Raw genomic sequence first — 15,315 nt, 5'->3', positions numbered from 1 at the left:
CTACCAAGGTGATAGCTCATGGTATGAAGGTGATGGATACCATACAAGTTGAGTGAGTAGTTCAATAGTGATGGATCAAACTGATGACTGCAGTCAATTGTGATGGTGAGAGGAATGCCATGGCGAGAAAAGTAGCAACAGATTTAGCGGTGATGATAGTGAGAGGTGTGGCCTCAGGCCACCTGTGTAACAAACAACAATTGTTAGGAGCTACGGTTGTCCATCAATGCATGGTAGTGGGCCAACCAGATTGAAATGGATGTGGACAAAGCATGCCACTGGTAGAGGAAAGTCCTGAGTAGTGGCATGTACATGCCATGAGATTTTCTTTCACCTGACATGCAAGGCAGAAACGGGTCAATGTGTGACTGTTCTATTTGACCCCAGACCAGATGACCTTGCTCATCACCAATTTGATCATTGACAATACTGGGATGTGACATGTTGTGGATTGTGTTGAGTTTTTGTGGGATGAGCAAACGTTAATCAGTTGCCACCACTGTCACACCATATTTCATATGAGGAACCATCAACCAGTACACACGCCAGGCAAACTGAAACAGAGTTTGCACGGTGGACATACTCTTGAATGAAGGTGTTTGTGCACTGGCTATCTGCAATCTTTATCCAGCACACCATAGTAACACTTGCAACCAATCATGAGAGGTAATCAGCAACAGTGTCGTCTTTGCGTTTGATATGGTGAATGGTGAATGTTGGTTGTAAATTGAGCCCTGGAGTCTGCATGTCTGGCTTGACGTGGTGAGGCATGTTCCATTAGCCATTTGAGAAAGTTTTGATCTTCTAGTATAGGCTGGAAATGTTTGATGGCAAGGTACATGGCCAGCAGTTCTCATTTGATGTCACCCAATTTTGTTTGTGCTTCTTTCAGATGCCTGGAGAAGAATGCTCCAGGTTGCCACGAACCATGTACTTGTTGTTGTAAGGCTGCACCACCTCTACCTGAATAGTTTCAAGAAAGAGCCCAATTGGTGCCTCAGGCTTTGGATGTGCAAGCATTGTAGCCTCAGATAGTGCTGTTTTTGGAGTTTTGAATGCTACAGCTACTTGTGCATTTCATGGGACCTTCCTATTGCTGGAGATATTTTTGCCCAAGAGGAGTCAATCAAGAGGCTATTGTGTCACTGTTACATTTTGTAGATAACAATGATAATAATTTATCAATCCAATGAATCATCAGAGTTCTTTGTATGTTGTATGGTGTGGCATATCTTGAATGGCAGAAACCTTTTCCTGCAGTGGAGCTAAGCCAGGATGGGAAACTTCGTAGCCCAAAAAGGAAACTTCAGGTTTGGTGAACACACACTTCTCAGGATTGATGACAATACCACAATCCTCAAGACACTGAAAGAGCCGACAAAGATGTTGAAAATAATCTTTCAGGGATTTGGAGAAGATCAAAATGTCATCAACATAGCAGAAGACAAATGAGGGATCATGCAAAACACCATGTATAAATGACTGCATGTTTTTGTGGTGTTACATAATCTATAAGGCATAAAGCTGTACTGGTATAGTCCAAACACTGTTATGATGGCCACTTTTTGATAGCCTGCCACTGTGGCCGAGCAGTTCTAGGCACTTCAGTCCGGAACCGCACTGCTGCTATGGTCGCAGGTTCGAATCCTGCCTCAGCATGGATTTGTGTGGTGTCCTTAGGTTAGTTAGGTTTTAGTAGCTCTAAGTCTAAGGGGCTGATGACCTCAGATTTTAAGTCCCATGGTGCTTAGAGCCATTTGAGCCATTTTTTGATATCCTCTTTGGCCATAGGAATTTGGGACAATACCTTAACAGAATCAATGGCACTGGATACACAAAGTGTGTGGCTGAAGTCTGCAGTACTGGGGATCAGGTAACTGTCTGGTAAGGTTGTTGTTGTTGTTGTGGTCTTCAGTCCTGAGACTGGTTTGATGCAGCTCTCCATGCTACTCTATCCTGTGCAAGCTTTTTCATCTCCCAGTACCTACTGCAACCTACATCCTTCTGAATCTGCTTAGTGTATTCATCTCTTGGTCTCCCTCTACGATTTTTACCCTCCACGCTGCCCTCCATACTAAATTGGTGATCCCTTGGTGCCTCAGAACATGTCCTACCAACCGATCCCTTCTTCTGGTCAAGTTGTGCCACAAACTTCTCTTCTCCCCAATCCTATTCAATACTTCCTCATTAGTTATGTGATCTACCCATCTAATCTTCAGCATTCTTCTGTAGCACCACATTTCGAAAGCTTCTATTCTCTTCTTGTCAAAACTATTTATCGTCCATGTTTCACTTCCATACATGGCTACACTCCATACGAATACTTTCAGAAATGACCTCCTGACACTTAAATCAATACTGGATGTTAACAAATTTCTCTTCTTCAGAAACGCTTTCCTTGTCATTGCCACACTACATTTTATATCCTCTCTACTTCGACCATCATCAGTTATTTTGCTCCCCAAATAGCAAAACTCCTTTATTACTTTAAGTGCCTCATTTCCTAATCTAATTCCCTCAGCATCACCCGACTTAATTAGACTACATTCCATTATCCTTGTTTTGCTTTTGTTGATGTTCATCTTATATCCTCCTTTCAAGACACTGTCCATTCCGTTCAGCTGCTCTTCCAAGTCCTTTGCTGTCTCTGACAGAATTACAATGTCATCGGCGAACCTCAAAGTTTTTACTTCTTCTCCATGAATTTTAATACCTACTCCGAATTTTTCTTTTGTTTCCTTTACTGCTTGCTCAATATACAGATTGAACAACATCGGGGAGAGGCTACAACCCTGTCTCACTCCCTTCCCACCCACTGCTTCCCTTTCGTGCCCCTCGACTCTTATAACTGCCATCTGGTTTCTGTACAAATTGTAAATAGCCTTTCGCTCCCTGTATTTTACCCCTGCCACCTTTAGAATTTGAAAGAGAGTATTCCAGTCAACATTGTCAAAAGCTTTCTCTAAGTCTACAAATGCTAGAAACGTAGGTTTGCCTTTCCTTAATCTTTCTTCTAAGATAAGTCGTAAGGTAAGTATTGCCTCACTTGTTCCAGTGTTTCTACGGAATCCAAACTGATCTTCCCTGAGGTTGGCTTCTACTAGTTTTTCCATTCGTCTGTAAAGAATTCGCGTTAGTATTTTGCAGCTGCGACTTATTAAATTGATAGTTCGGTAATTTTCACATCTGTCAACACCTGCTTTCTTTGGGATTGGAATTATTATATTCTTCTTGAAGTCTGAGGGTATTTCGCCTGTTTCATACATCTTGCTCACCAGATGGTAGAGTTTTGTCAGGACTGGCTCTCCCACGGCCGTCAGTAGTTCCAATGGAATATTGTCTACTCCAGGGGCCTTGTTTTGACTCAGGTCTTTCAGTGCTCTGTCAAACTCTTCACGCAGTATCGTATTTCCCATTTCATCTTCATCTACATCCTCTTCCATTTCCATAATATTGTCCTCAAGTACATCGCCCTTGTATAGACCCTCTATATACTCCTTCCACCTTTCTGCTTTCCCTTCTTTGCTTAGAACTGGGTTTCCATCTGAGCTCTTGATATTCATACAAGTCGTTCTCTTATCTCCAAAGGTCTCTTTAATTTTCCTGTAGGCGGTATCTATCTTACCCCTAGTGAGATAGGCCTCCACATCCTTACATTTGTCCTCTAGCCATCCCTGCTTAGCCATTTTGCACTTCCTGTTGATCTCATCTTTGAGACGTTTGTATTCCTTTTTGCCTGTTTCACTTACTGCATTTTTATATTTTTTCCTTTCATCAATTAAATTCAATATTTCTTCTGTTACCCAAGGATTTCTACTAGCCCTCGTCTTTTTACCTACTTGATCCTCTGCTGCCTTCACTACTTCATCCCTCAAAGCTACCCATTCTTCTTCTACTGTATTTATTTCCACCATTCCTGTCAATTGCTCCCTTATGCTCTCCCTGAATCTCTGTACAACCTCTGGTTCTTTTAGTTTATCCAGGTCCCATCTCCTTAAATTCCCACCTTTTTGCAGTTTCTTCAGTTTTAATCTACAGGTCATAACCAATAGATTGTGGTCAGAGTCCACATCTGCCCCTGGAAATGTCTTACAATTTAAAACCTGGTTCCTAAATCTCTGTCTTACCATTATATAATCTATCTGATACCTTTTAGTATCTCCAGGGTTCTTCCATGTATACAACCTTCTTTCATGATTCTTAAACCAAGTGTTAGTTATGATTATGTTGTGCTCTGTGCAAAATTCTACCAGGCGGCTTCCTCTTTCATTTCTGTCCCCCAATCCATATTCACCTACTATCTTTCCTTCTCTCCCTTTTCCTACACTCGAATTCCAGTCACCCATGACTATTAAATTTTCGTCTCCCTTCACAATCTGAATAATTTCTTTTATTTCATCATACATTTCTTCAATTTCTTCGTCATCTGCAGAGCTAGTTGGCATATAAACTTGTACTACTGTAGTAGGTGTGGGCTTCGTATCTATCTTGGCCACAATAATGCGTTCACTATGCTGTTTGTAGTAGATTACCCGCATTCCTATTTTCCTATTCATTATTAAACCTACTCCTGCATTACCCCTATTTGATTTTGTGTTTATAACCCTGTAGTCACCTGACCAGAAGTCTTGTTCCTCCTGCCACCAAACTTCACTAATTCCCACTATATCTAACTTCAACCTATCCATTTCCCTTTTTAAATTTTCTAATCTACCTGCCCGATTAAGGGATCTGACATTCCACGCTCCGATCCGTAGAAAGCCAGTTTTCTTTCTCCTGATAACAACATCCTCTTGAGTAGTCCCCGCCCGGAGATCCGAATGGGGGACTATTTTACCTCCGGAATATTTTACCCAAGAGGACGCCATCATCATGTAATCATACAGTAAAGCTGCATGCCCTCGGGAAAAATTACGGCTGTAGTTTCCCCTTGCTTTCAGCCGTTCGCAGTACCAGCACAGCAAGGCCGTTTTGGTTATTGTTACAAGGCCAGATCAGTCAATCATCCAGACTGTTGCCCTTGCAACTACTGAAAAGGCTGCTGCCCCTCTTCAGGAACCACACGTTTGTCTGGCCTCTCAACAGATACCCCTCCGTTGTGGTTGCACCTACGATACGGCTATCTGTATCGCTGAAGCACGCAAGCCTCCCCACCAACGGCAAGGTCCATGGTTCATGGGGGGGGCGGGGGGGGGGGGGTCTGGTAAGGTATGAGTTATTATAATGTAGCCACGTAGCCTCCATGCACCATCTTTCTTTTTTGTCATCTGGAGTGGTGACAGCCAGTCACTGTCTGACCCAGACAAAATGCCCTCTGTTAACATTTTGTTCATGAACTGTTGTGCTGCTTTGAATTTATCTGGAGGTAGGTGACATGCATGGGAGAAGATAGGCTGTCCAGGAGTTGTTTTGAAGTGATGCTGTGTGGTGTGTAAATGTTTTTTACCTGTTGTTGTGGGGTCTGTCAGAGTGGGAAATTCATGCAATAATTGAGCACCAATAGTTTCACTGGAGGTGGCTTAGAGTTCATTGCCTGTCATCGATACAGTACAGCAAGGAACAGGTTGCTTCTCATGTTCCACACATGTGTGCAATCCGCATTTAGTGCAGTATGGCGCGGAGATCTTCATGCGAACGAAAGTGAGCTCAGCACACTCATCATGAACTGGTGTGGGCAATATGAGAGGTGGGAGATTATCAGTGTGCACTCTCACTAAACACCTACTAAGTCCAACATCACTTTGAAAAAATAGGAAATCAGTTCCAATGATCAGACCACTAACCTTAGCAATAATGAACTCCCACAATGGGCAGAAGGAAGGGCAGAAATTTAGTATGGGGGTGTGGCTGAAGATGGTTCAGAGCACATATGCTATAGCAAAACATTAATTTCCATGCCAGAGTCAGCTGGAAATTTGTAACCAGTGTTCCTGTTCTTGTTAAACAGCCCATTGGAGTCTTGTAGTGCTGCAGTTGTCATGTTGCTGCAGTCTAGGGCACTGGTTGTGGTTGGGTGTGTGTCATTTGGATGACAAGCAGGAATGCCCACTAATGCTCATCATTCACATTTGGGTATGCACAGGGTGTAGAACTTTTTTCGCATTAGCACCAAACCTTCTTTGGAACCAACATCAAGTGGAAGAGTCACTTGTGTTACTGGTGAAATTTGGCTTTTTGCATCTAGAGATTTGTTGGGGGTTGCGAAATGACATTGAATTTCAGCACTGATATGATTTGCTTATTGTATACATGTTGTGATGTAGCATGCGTCAGAGCTAGCTTTGTGTGTTGTAGTCATGCATGTTATAGGGCCACTAGTCATTACATTGTAGGATAAGTGCAGTCCAGGATGTCTCTCAGATGCACATGATAATTGATCACAACAAACACAGTCTTCAAAATAACTAGCCATAATATCCACCTTATTAGCTAAATTTGTGAGTGGCAAATTAGTGTGAGCAGCTAACACAGATTGTAACTTTGCCTGAAGCTTGTTGAGTCATGTAAGGTGTAAAGCAGTCTCAATTAACAGGTCTTTGTATGCAAATGAAAGTAATTTACACAGCAGCTCTGAAGGCTTTAAACGCACACAGGTTTGGGATGAGCATAAGTTTTTAAAACTTTCACAGAGTGGTAGACAATAATGTTCAATTAGAGCCTGTGGCAGGTTGGCATGTGATTGTTCATGCAGCACATGTTCCACATTTTTGATGTGATCAGAGTCTAGTCATGCTAACACTAATTCATGTTTGTCAAAGTCATGGTGCACTCCGTGTTTGTAAAATATTTCTTCCACTTGAATAAACCATAATTTACTGCTTGTTGATCGGTTGAGGTGGTGCAGTGGTTAGCACACTGGACTCACATTTGGGAGGATGACAGTTCAAACCCGCCATCCTGATTAAGGTTTCCTGTGATTTCTCTAAATCGCTTCAGGAAAATGCTGGGGTAGTTCCTTTGAAAGGGCACAGCTGGCTTCCTACCCATCCTTCCCTAGTCTGATGGGACCAATGATCTTGCTGTTTGGTCCCCTCCATCAAATCAACCAACCAATCAACAACTGTTTGTTGACTAAAATGGCGGCAGTCTTGCATTACCAATGTTGGGTGGAGATGAAACATATGCGGGTCCAGATTGGCATAATGAGTTATTTGCTCAGCTGTGGCCAAAGTAGAAGCCGTTGGTGTAGAAACTGGTGTCTGTTACTGCTTGATTGATGCTGAAAACGGCTCTGAAGTAAGACGCAACAGTGATGGATCTGACTCAGTTGACATCAGTCTATCCATGTTCTAGTCAGGGTCACCAATATTGGAGATAATGAAAGGAATTTTTGAGTTATCTCAACTACGAATGAACAACTCAACACTGTCACAGAGCACAGCAAATAATTTATTAAGCATCAAAACACTTATGAGGAGCACAGATACCTATACACTCAACTCACGTTGAAGAAGTTTTACACAGTCATTTCACTGGAGTTAATCGATTAGCCAGTATTGTGGTCACCACAGACTATATTTGCTGAATAATTAAATGTATTTTAATGTGGCCCTTCCACAGCCAACTGCAGGAATGGTTTTTATGAAAAATCTATTAATTTCTTCCCTGCCTCTCATTCACATATTTAGCATCAGTCATCCTTCTCCCTAGTGCAAAACAAATAAATTTTACTGGATAAAATATGCAAATGCCTATAACACACTCATGAGCAGCTGAATTGTCGTGGACAGAAAATGCTCGTATTGCCACAACAAATGGAACAGTTCAGTGTACTCCATGACTGTGATATCACCAGACCTTACATTGGCGGTCAGACTGACTGGAAGTACAGATTGGAAAAGATGTACTTTGTAAGTGCATTTCATTGTTACCAGAGCTTGGCTGCCCAACATATGGGAGATTGTATCTTTGTGGCCACGCAAACACTGGGTTCCACATATGCTACCTCACAAAGTGTGTATAACTGGCACCTCCAGAGTCAGCTACCAGGGATAACAACACGATGAGGCCTGAGGTCACCACTGACTGTTATGGGTTGTAGCAGCAGATATGTGCACAAAATGCTGTAAATCACATAAAAATCCAATGTCGTGCAGCAGTCACCATTTAACAGTGCTACAGTCTACAACCATCTCCCTCTGTACAGGATACAGAAGGCATAACCCCAATGTGTTCTTCCACTCACCACATATGCTCAAAATCTGAAAAAAAGACCATCATGATATGTGAATAAATGAACTGCACTTATTAGTGATGTTACATATTGTTACTAGTTGATGACAGAGTAAAAGTACAGTATACTGAAAAACTCACGAGGCAGTGTGTCCCACTGACCAGCTAGGCACTGCTTGCACAGGTGGTGGAGGTATTAAAATGTGGGGGATGTTTACAGTGGATGAAATGGTGTACATGATACATCTGTCATTATCTAACCTACTGTCAAATCACCTGCATTTAGTAGTAGTAGTAGTAGTAGTAGTAGTAGTAGCAGCAGCAGCAGCAGTTTTATTCCTCTGTCAATCTCTTTTACAAGGATATTAGTCACGTCTTGGTATTACAATCTAAGAACAACAAAATTAAAGTATTTCACATATATGGACATTTACAGAGTTACAGATCTAGTATGACAAGGGAAGGCTACGTAGTTGGGCGTGGCCTTATAGTAAGAACCATACCATCATTTACCTGAAATAATGTAGGGACACCACGGTAAACCTAAATCAGGACAATTAGAGGAAAACTGGAGCCTCCACCCTCCTGAATACAAGGCAATTCTGTTTAAAACAGTGCTACTTCATTCAGTTTACCTCTAGTGTATGATACTGTTATATAATAATGAAAACAGCTAATGCTACATTTTTCATTCACTTCTCACTCCCAGTCACTGGACACACTACACAGATTATACACACACATATATTGTTTCTTAAAACTACACACGCTATCAATTCATGTCAGGACCATTTTGTGCACTGCAACTTACCATTTGCTAATCTGGAAAACTGAATCAGTATGTCTCTACACCAAGAGAGATGTCGAGCTCAGAAAGAAGATGTGGAGGGCATTGCATAGTTTTGGGAGAAAGTTGGAGAAAAGGAGAAAAAAATATAGTGTGGAAGTTTCATGTGGAATGTTAAGTGTTTCGTTATCATTATTATTATTATTTATGTGTGTCACATTTTTTTACCAAACCCCTACTCTGTGTTATCTAATCCTTCAATATATATACTGTATTGTTTAACAGCTACTTTTTAACTGCCTTTTTAAATAAATTTGTTTTAACAGCTTCTTCAATCTCTTTGGATAATGTGTTGTACTGTTTTATTTCTTGGTAGAAAGTGCTGTTTTCAGTTTTATGTTTATTCTTTCTCAGTAAATGTAAGTTCATTCTAGATCTTGTTCCATGGTCATGATCAGAGTTCTTTGTGCAGTAATTGTCAATGTTATTTTTTGTGTTCAACTGATTGGTAAATGTATTTACATGGTGCTATCAGAATCCCCAGTGTTTTGAACAGATCTTTATAGTGAGCTTGGCCATTATTTTTGGTTATTGTTCTAATGGCCCTTTTCTGCAGTTTGAAAATTGTGTTCATATTTTGTGCATTTGTTCCCCAAAAATAATGCCATAGTTAAAAATTGAGTGTACGTATGACTAGTTTGTAATTAAGAGACATTGGCTATTATAAAATGATGGTAAGACTCTAAGGACATAATATGCTGATGATATTTTCTTTGCAAGTACCATATCTCTGTGTGTTCACATCACTCAGATGAAAATCAATATTCATGCCTATAAATTTTGCATTAGTTACACAATCTATTGATTGATTGATTTATTGATCCATCTTTAAGCATTTTTCATGCAACTGATGTCATCATTTATAATGGAAGGAAACATTCCACGTGGGAAAAATTATATATAAAAACAAAGATGAGGTGACTTACCGAACAAAAGCGCTGGCAGGTCAATAGACACACAAACAAACACAAACATACACACAAAATTCAAGCTTTCGCAACGAACTGTTGCCTCATCAGGAAAGAGGGAAGGAGAGGGGAAGACGACAGGAAGTGGGTTTTAAGGGAGAGGGTAAGGAGTCATTCCAATCCCGGGAGCGGAAAGACTTACCTTAGGGGGAAAAAAGGACAGGTATACACTCGCACACACGCACATATCCATCCACACATACAGACACAAGCAGACATATTTAAAGACAAAGAGTTTGGGCAGAGATGTCAGTCGAGGCAGAAGTGTAGAGGGAAAGAAGTTGTTGAAAGACAGGTGAGGTATGAGTGGCGGCAACTTGAAATTAGCAGAGATTGAGGCCTGGCAGATGACGAGAAGAGAGGATATACTGAAGGGCAAGTTCCCATCTCCGGAGTTCGGATAGGTTGGTGTTGGTGGGAAGTATCCAGATAACCCGGACGGTGTAACACTGTGCCAAGATGTGCTGGCTGTGCACCAAGGCATGTTTAGCCACAGGGTGATCCTCATTACCAACAAACACTGTCTGCCTGTGTCCATTCATGCGAATGGACAGTTTGTTGCTGGTCATTCCCACATAGAATGCATCACAGTGTAGGCAGGTCAGTTGGTAAATCATGTGGGTGCTTTCACACGTGGCTCTGCCTCTGATCGTGTACACCTTCCGGGTTACAGGACTGGAGTAGGTGGTGGTGGGAGGGTGCATGGGACAGGTTTTGCATCGGGGGCGGTTACAAGGATAGGAGCCAGAGGGTAGGGAAGGTGGTTTGGGGATTTCATAGGGATGAACTAACAGGTTACGAAGGTTAGGTGGACGGCGGAAAGACACTCTTGGCGGAGTGGGGAGGATTTCATGAAGGATGGATCTCATTTCAGGGCAGGATTTGAGGAAGTCGTATCCCTGCTGGAGAGCCACATTCAGAGTCTGGTCCAGTCCCGGAAAGTATCCTGTCACAAGTGGGGCACTTTTGTGGTTCTTCTGTGGGGGATTCTGGGTTTGAGGGGACAAGGAAGTGGCTCTGGTTATTTGCTTCTGTACCAGGTCGGGAGGGTAGTTGCGGGATGCGAAAGCTGTTTTCAGGTTGTTGGTGTAATGATTCAGGGATTCCGGACTGGAGCAGATTCGTTTGCCACGAAGACCTAGGCTGTAGGGAAGGGACCGTTTGATGTGGAATGGGTGGCAGCTGTCATAATGGAGGTACTGTTGCTTGTTGGTGGGTTTGATGTGGACGGACGTGTGAAGTTGGCCATTGGACAGGTGGAGGTCAACGTCAAGGAAAGTGGCATGGGATTTGGAGTAGGACCAGGTGAAACTGATGGAACCAAAGGAGTTGAGGTTGGAGAGGAAATTCTGGAGTTCTTCTTCACTGTGAGTCCAGATCATGAAGATGTCATCAATAAATCTGTACCAAACTTTGGGTTGGCAGACTTGGGTAACCAAGAAGGCTTCCTCTAAGCGACCCATGAATAGGTTGGCGTACGAGGGGGCCATCCTGGTGCCCATGGCTGTTCCCTTTAATTGTTGGTATGTCTGGCCCTCAAAAGTGAAGAAGTTGTGGGTCAGGATGAAGCTGGCTAAGGTGATGAGGAAAGAGGTTTTAGGTAGGGTTTAGGTAGGGTCATCATTTTACATATATTATATAATTACAAAATAAGTAATACATTTTTAACATTCACAATCTATTGAGGTGACATATGCATTTAATTTAACAGTTTGCTATGTGCTGTTCATATGTACACTCTGTTTTTAACTATGATATTATTTCTGGGGAACAAATGCACAAAATGTGAACACAGTTTTCAAACTGCAGAAAAGGACCATAAGAATTATAACCAAAAATAGCAGCTGTGCTCACTATGTAGACCTGTTTGAAATGCTGAGGATTCCTACCTGGAGTTTCCATTGTTTAATTTAACAGTGTCATTTTCCCTCTTCAAACTCAAATTCATGTCATTTGTTTTCTTTATGTTCAATGACACTTTATTGCTTATTGACTGAATGCAGACATCACTGAGAGTTTCACCTGTTTTCTCTGCAATGAGTTCTCTTATTTTCTCAGTGACTAACATCAGCAGAAAGTATTTTACCCCATGACGAACTAGATTGGGAAATTCACTTATGTTCATCACTAACACGGTTGGTCCTAAAATGGTACTTGAAAATCTCCTATGTTAATGTATTTTGGTTATGATAAGTGGTTTACTAAAAGTTTAGACTTATTTGAGGTATGTGTTATTTCTACTCTTTCTACCCTATCTGCTAGGTATTACTGGAACCGGTCCTTAGGTACCCTTCTTGTTCCTACTGCTTCTGGCTTATTTAATAGAATCTTATGGTCAACAGTATCAAAGGCATTAGAAACATCTAGAAATATGCCTCTAACACACTCATCTTTATCAAGAACATTAAGTACCACTTTTGTGACTTCTACTATGACTGATTCCATATTTCTGCTACTTTGGAAACCAAACTGCAGTTCACTTAAAAGGTTGTATTTATTCAAATAATTCATTAAGCTGTCTTTCGCAATTGATTCTACTGTTTTTGAAGATAGTGACAGCAGAGGTACAAATTCTCTGGAAATTTCCTGATGTGGAGGATTCATTTATTATATTTGTTAAGGTAGCTTGTACTGTATGTTCTCTGTCCATTGTTTCAGTACACATACTCATAGTTCATCTAAGCTTACTGATGTTTTAGTGTTTGTACAGCTCTACTGACTTTCTGTCCAGTGGTCATTAATAACATCATTGTACTTTCTGCCTAATTCTTTAAAGGGGTTATGTAATATTTTGGAAATTTTTGTGGTGACTTCTCTGCAATACTTGATAAAAATGCTCATTCATATAGTTTGCTTCTGTGGATCATTTATTACTTCATCCCCTCCTTGATCAGTATGTTATTATGCCTTTGTTTGCCTCTCTCACCATTTCCTTTTTGATGACACCCAGACTGTTTTGTTTTTATTCTCTACATTGTATATTATTTTGTCATTAAATTACTTTTTTGCAGCAGTCAGCACCTTCCTATAAATCTTTTTGCAGCTATGAATTTAAAAACTCTGGCTCATTATGACTCTTTTTCATTAAACTGAGATACTTAAGGGTTTGGAAGGACTTTTTAATACCAAGTGTTATGCATTTGTTTTTGTGAGACATTGAGTGCATCATGGACACTACTGACTGAAATATATGCAGCTTGGTCACAGTTCCAACCAGTCTCTGTGAGTTGTGGCTGGTAGTCGAGCAGTCACGTATCTTGATGCCTCTCCAATTCATACAGTGTCTTATGAAGCCCTTTGCACTTGTTTTATTTTGCCCTTAAAAATTTCTATGTTTGTCTTTAATATGGTACTATGTGGTCATGATTTGTGTTGTTGTTATTGCTGATGATGATACTGATGATTTTGTATATATGTATCATACTATTGCTCTCTTATTAATATTCAATTTTTCTAAATTTGTATGCATAACTACTTCTAATGTGTTTGACAGAGTATGAAAATTTAATTCTGTGATATTACCAGCATAGCTTCAAATACTCCGGAAAATTCAGTTTTTTGTATCGCCAGTTATTCATATATTCAGTAAATTTATTTCTTTAAATTTTAGAAGTCCATTCCAAGACCTGAGCATCAAGAATATGCGAATCAAGCTCAGAGCAATGGTCTAAGGGAAAGTCAGTGCTTTTCTGAACCACCTCCAGATGTCATCACACCTCCTTCACAACAAACAAACAATAGCAACCAGATGCAGCCATCATGGAAAGGACACACAACGTGTGGGGTGAAGCCAATGTTGTTATTAACTTCAGTGCCCAACACAGACCCATACAAAGGGTCACAAATAATTAAAGACTTGCCACATGCAACAAATAATTATAATGCTCACAGTCTGTCCAGCTTTGCGGTGCCTTATCCTGCCTATGCACCAGTCACTAGGCATGGACAGTATCAATCAGTGTATCACCAGTCATCTCAAAGTGAACCTGGAAATCACAACAGTCATGGCACATAAACTACTATGTCATACTGTATCTGTTTTGTAAAGCATGTTCAAACTATGTCAGCTCAGTGACTGATAATCATTTAAAAGGACAATGTATAGTTTTCCATTTAAATGAGGTGTACATCATTTGATAAGAAGAAACCTGACTTTTTATGAGATCTGTACATACTCCCAGTTAATAAATTTATTTTTACCATTGAATCCTTACCATTGTATAATTCAAAATACTATGATGATGCTGAGAGAGAACAAGCTGTATCTGGTATTGAAAGTATTAAGACAACTATATGTACTGTAAATGTTATGATCTGTTGAACTTTTAGAGAACTGAACTAAGCAAGAAAATATTAATACTGCTCTCTTTATGAACTGACTAAACCTAATGTCTGTTCCCCTCCATTATGTTTCAAGTCAAATATCATGACAACATCAAATTCTTTCAGCCATAGCACTTCTACAATTGTCTAACTGTGATAAATGTGTTATTATTGCTGTTGTTACCCTTTTTATACTCATGGACTATATGTATGCTACAAGAGATTTATTTCCTTTATTGCTTCTTATTCCAGCTTACATGTTGTGAATTGGTAACAGTAATAAATAAATGGACAATGTCACTATCAGGATCAAAAATTTTTGAATGTAGATAAGTGTATACATCATAAATGAATGCATTTTCAGCTTGAAGGTCACACTAACATTTTTTTTCCTTGTATGTAAAAATGTGAAGACAGAATTCATGACTTTAGTGAGGTCTTATGTGTTATAAAAGTTATTGTGAAGACTGGCAGGCAGGCAGCATAAATAAAGGACAAACGAAAATATATCTAATAACTGCATTTCTTTACTGAATACTGAGTTGTTTCTTGACAGAGTTGCATGCTAATCAGTAACTCAGTGTTAGTACAATTTTCAAGCAGACCTATTTGTGGCAAATAATATTTAGTTAGAAAATTTTATTTGAGATGATGTCCCTAGCATACATTATCATTCAGATCACAAATCTCTGTATAAAAAATAAAAAAGAATAATACACACACACACACACAACATTAAAAAAAGATACATCTTTAGTTGTTGAGAAATGAAGCGTTTACAATTGTGATATTCAAGGATATTAGGCTTGAGAGACTTATACGGAATTACCCAGCAAGTTAAGAAAAATGGACTGTCAGTTGTACATTACCAATGTCTGATCAGAAAAAGTTTTGAAAACCAAAAGATGTAATTAAGCTGTGGCCACTTACTTCCAGCTGCTTGAGAAAATCTCTATCTACTGCCATAACTAGTTTCGAGTAAATCTCCAAATTATCTTCTGGGGC

The 15,315-nt window shown here is 40.1% G+C and overlaps 1 protein-coding gene across 1 annotated transcript in view; it reads left to right on the top strand.

Moving 5' to 3' along the window:
• Nucleotides 1-15,013, top strand: part of LOC124778935 (roundabout homolog 2-like) — a 703,103-nt gene extending 688,090 nt beyond the window's left edge. The window contains exon 17 of the mRNA XM_047253676.1: nucleotides 13,598-15,013. Within this exon, the coding sequence (XP_047109632.1) occupies nucleotides 13,598-14,002 (405 nt within the window). The 3' untranslated portion in view covers nucleotides 14,003-15,013. The remainder of the gene's footprint in view (nucleotides 1-13,597) is intronic.
• The last annotated feature ends 302 nt before the right edge of the window (nucleotides 15,014-15,315 follow it).

The sequence above is a fragment of the Schistocerca piceifrons genome, chromosome 1 (genome assembly GCF_021461385.2).
Source record: "Schistocerca piceifrons isolate TAMUIC-IGC-003096 chromosome 1, iqSchPice1.1, whole genome shotgun sequence".
In the NCBI taxonomy this organism is placed as follows: Eukaryota; Metazoa; Arthropoda; class Insecta; order Orthoptera; family Acrididae; genus Schistocerca; species Schistocerca piceifrons.
The sequence above is the reverse complement of the archived record's forward strand: the minus strand, read 5'-3'. Positions and strand labels throughout refer to the sequence as shown.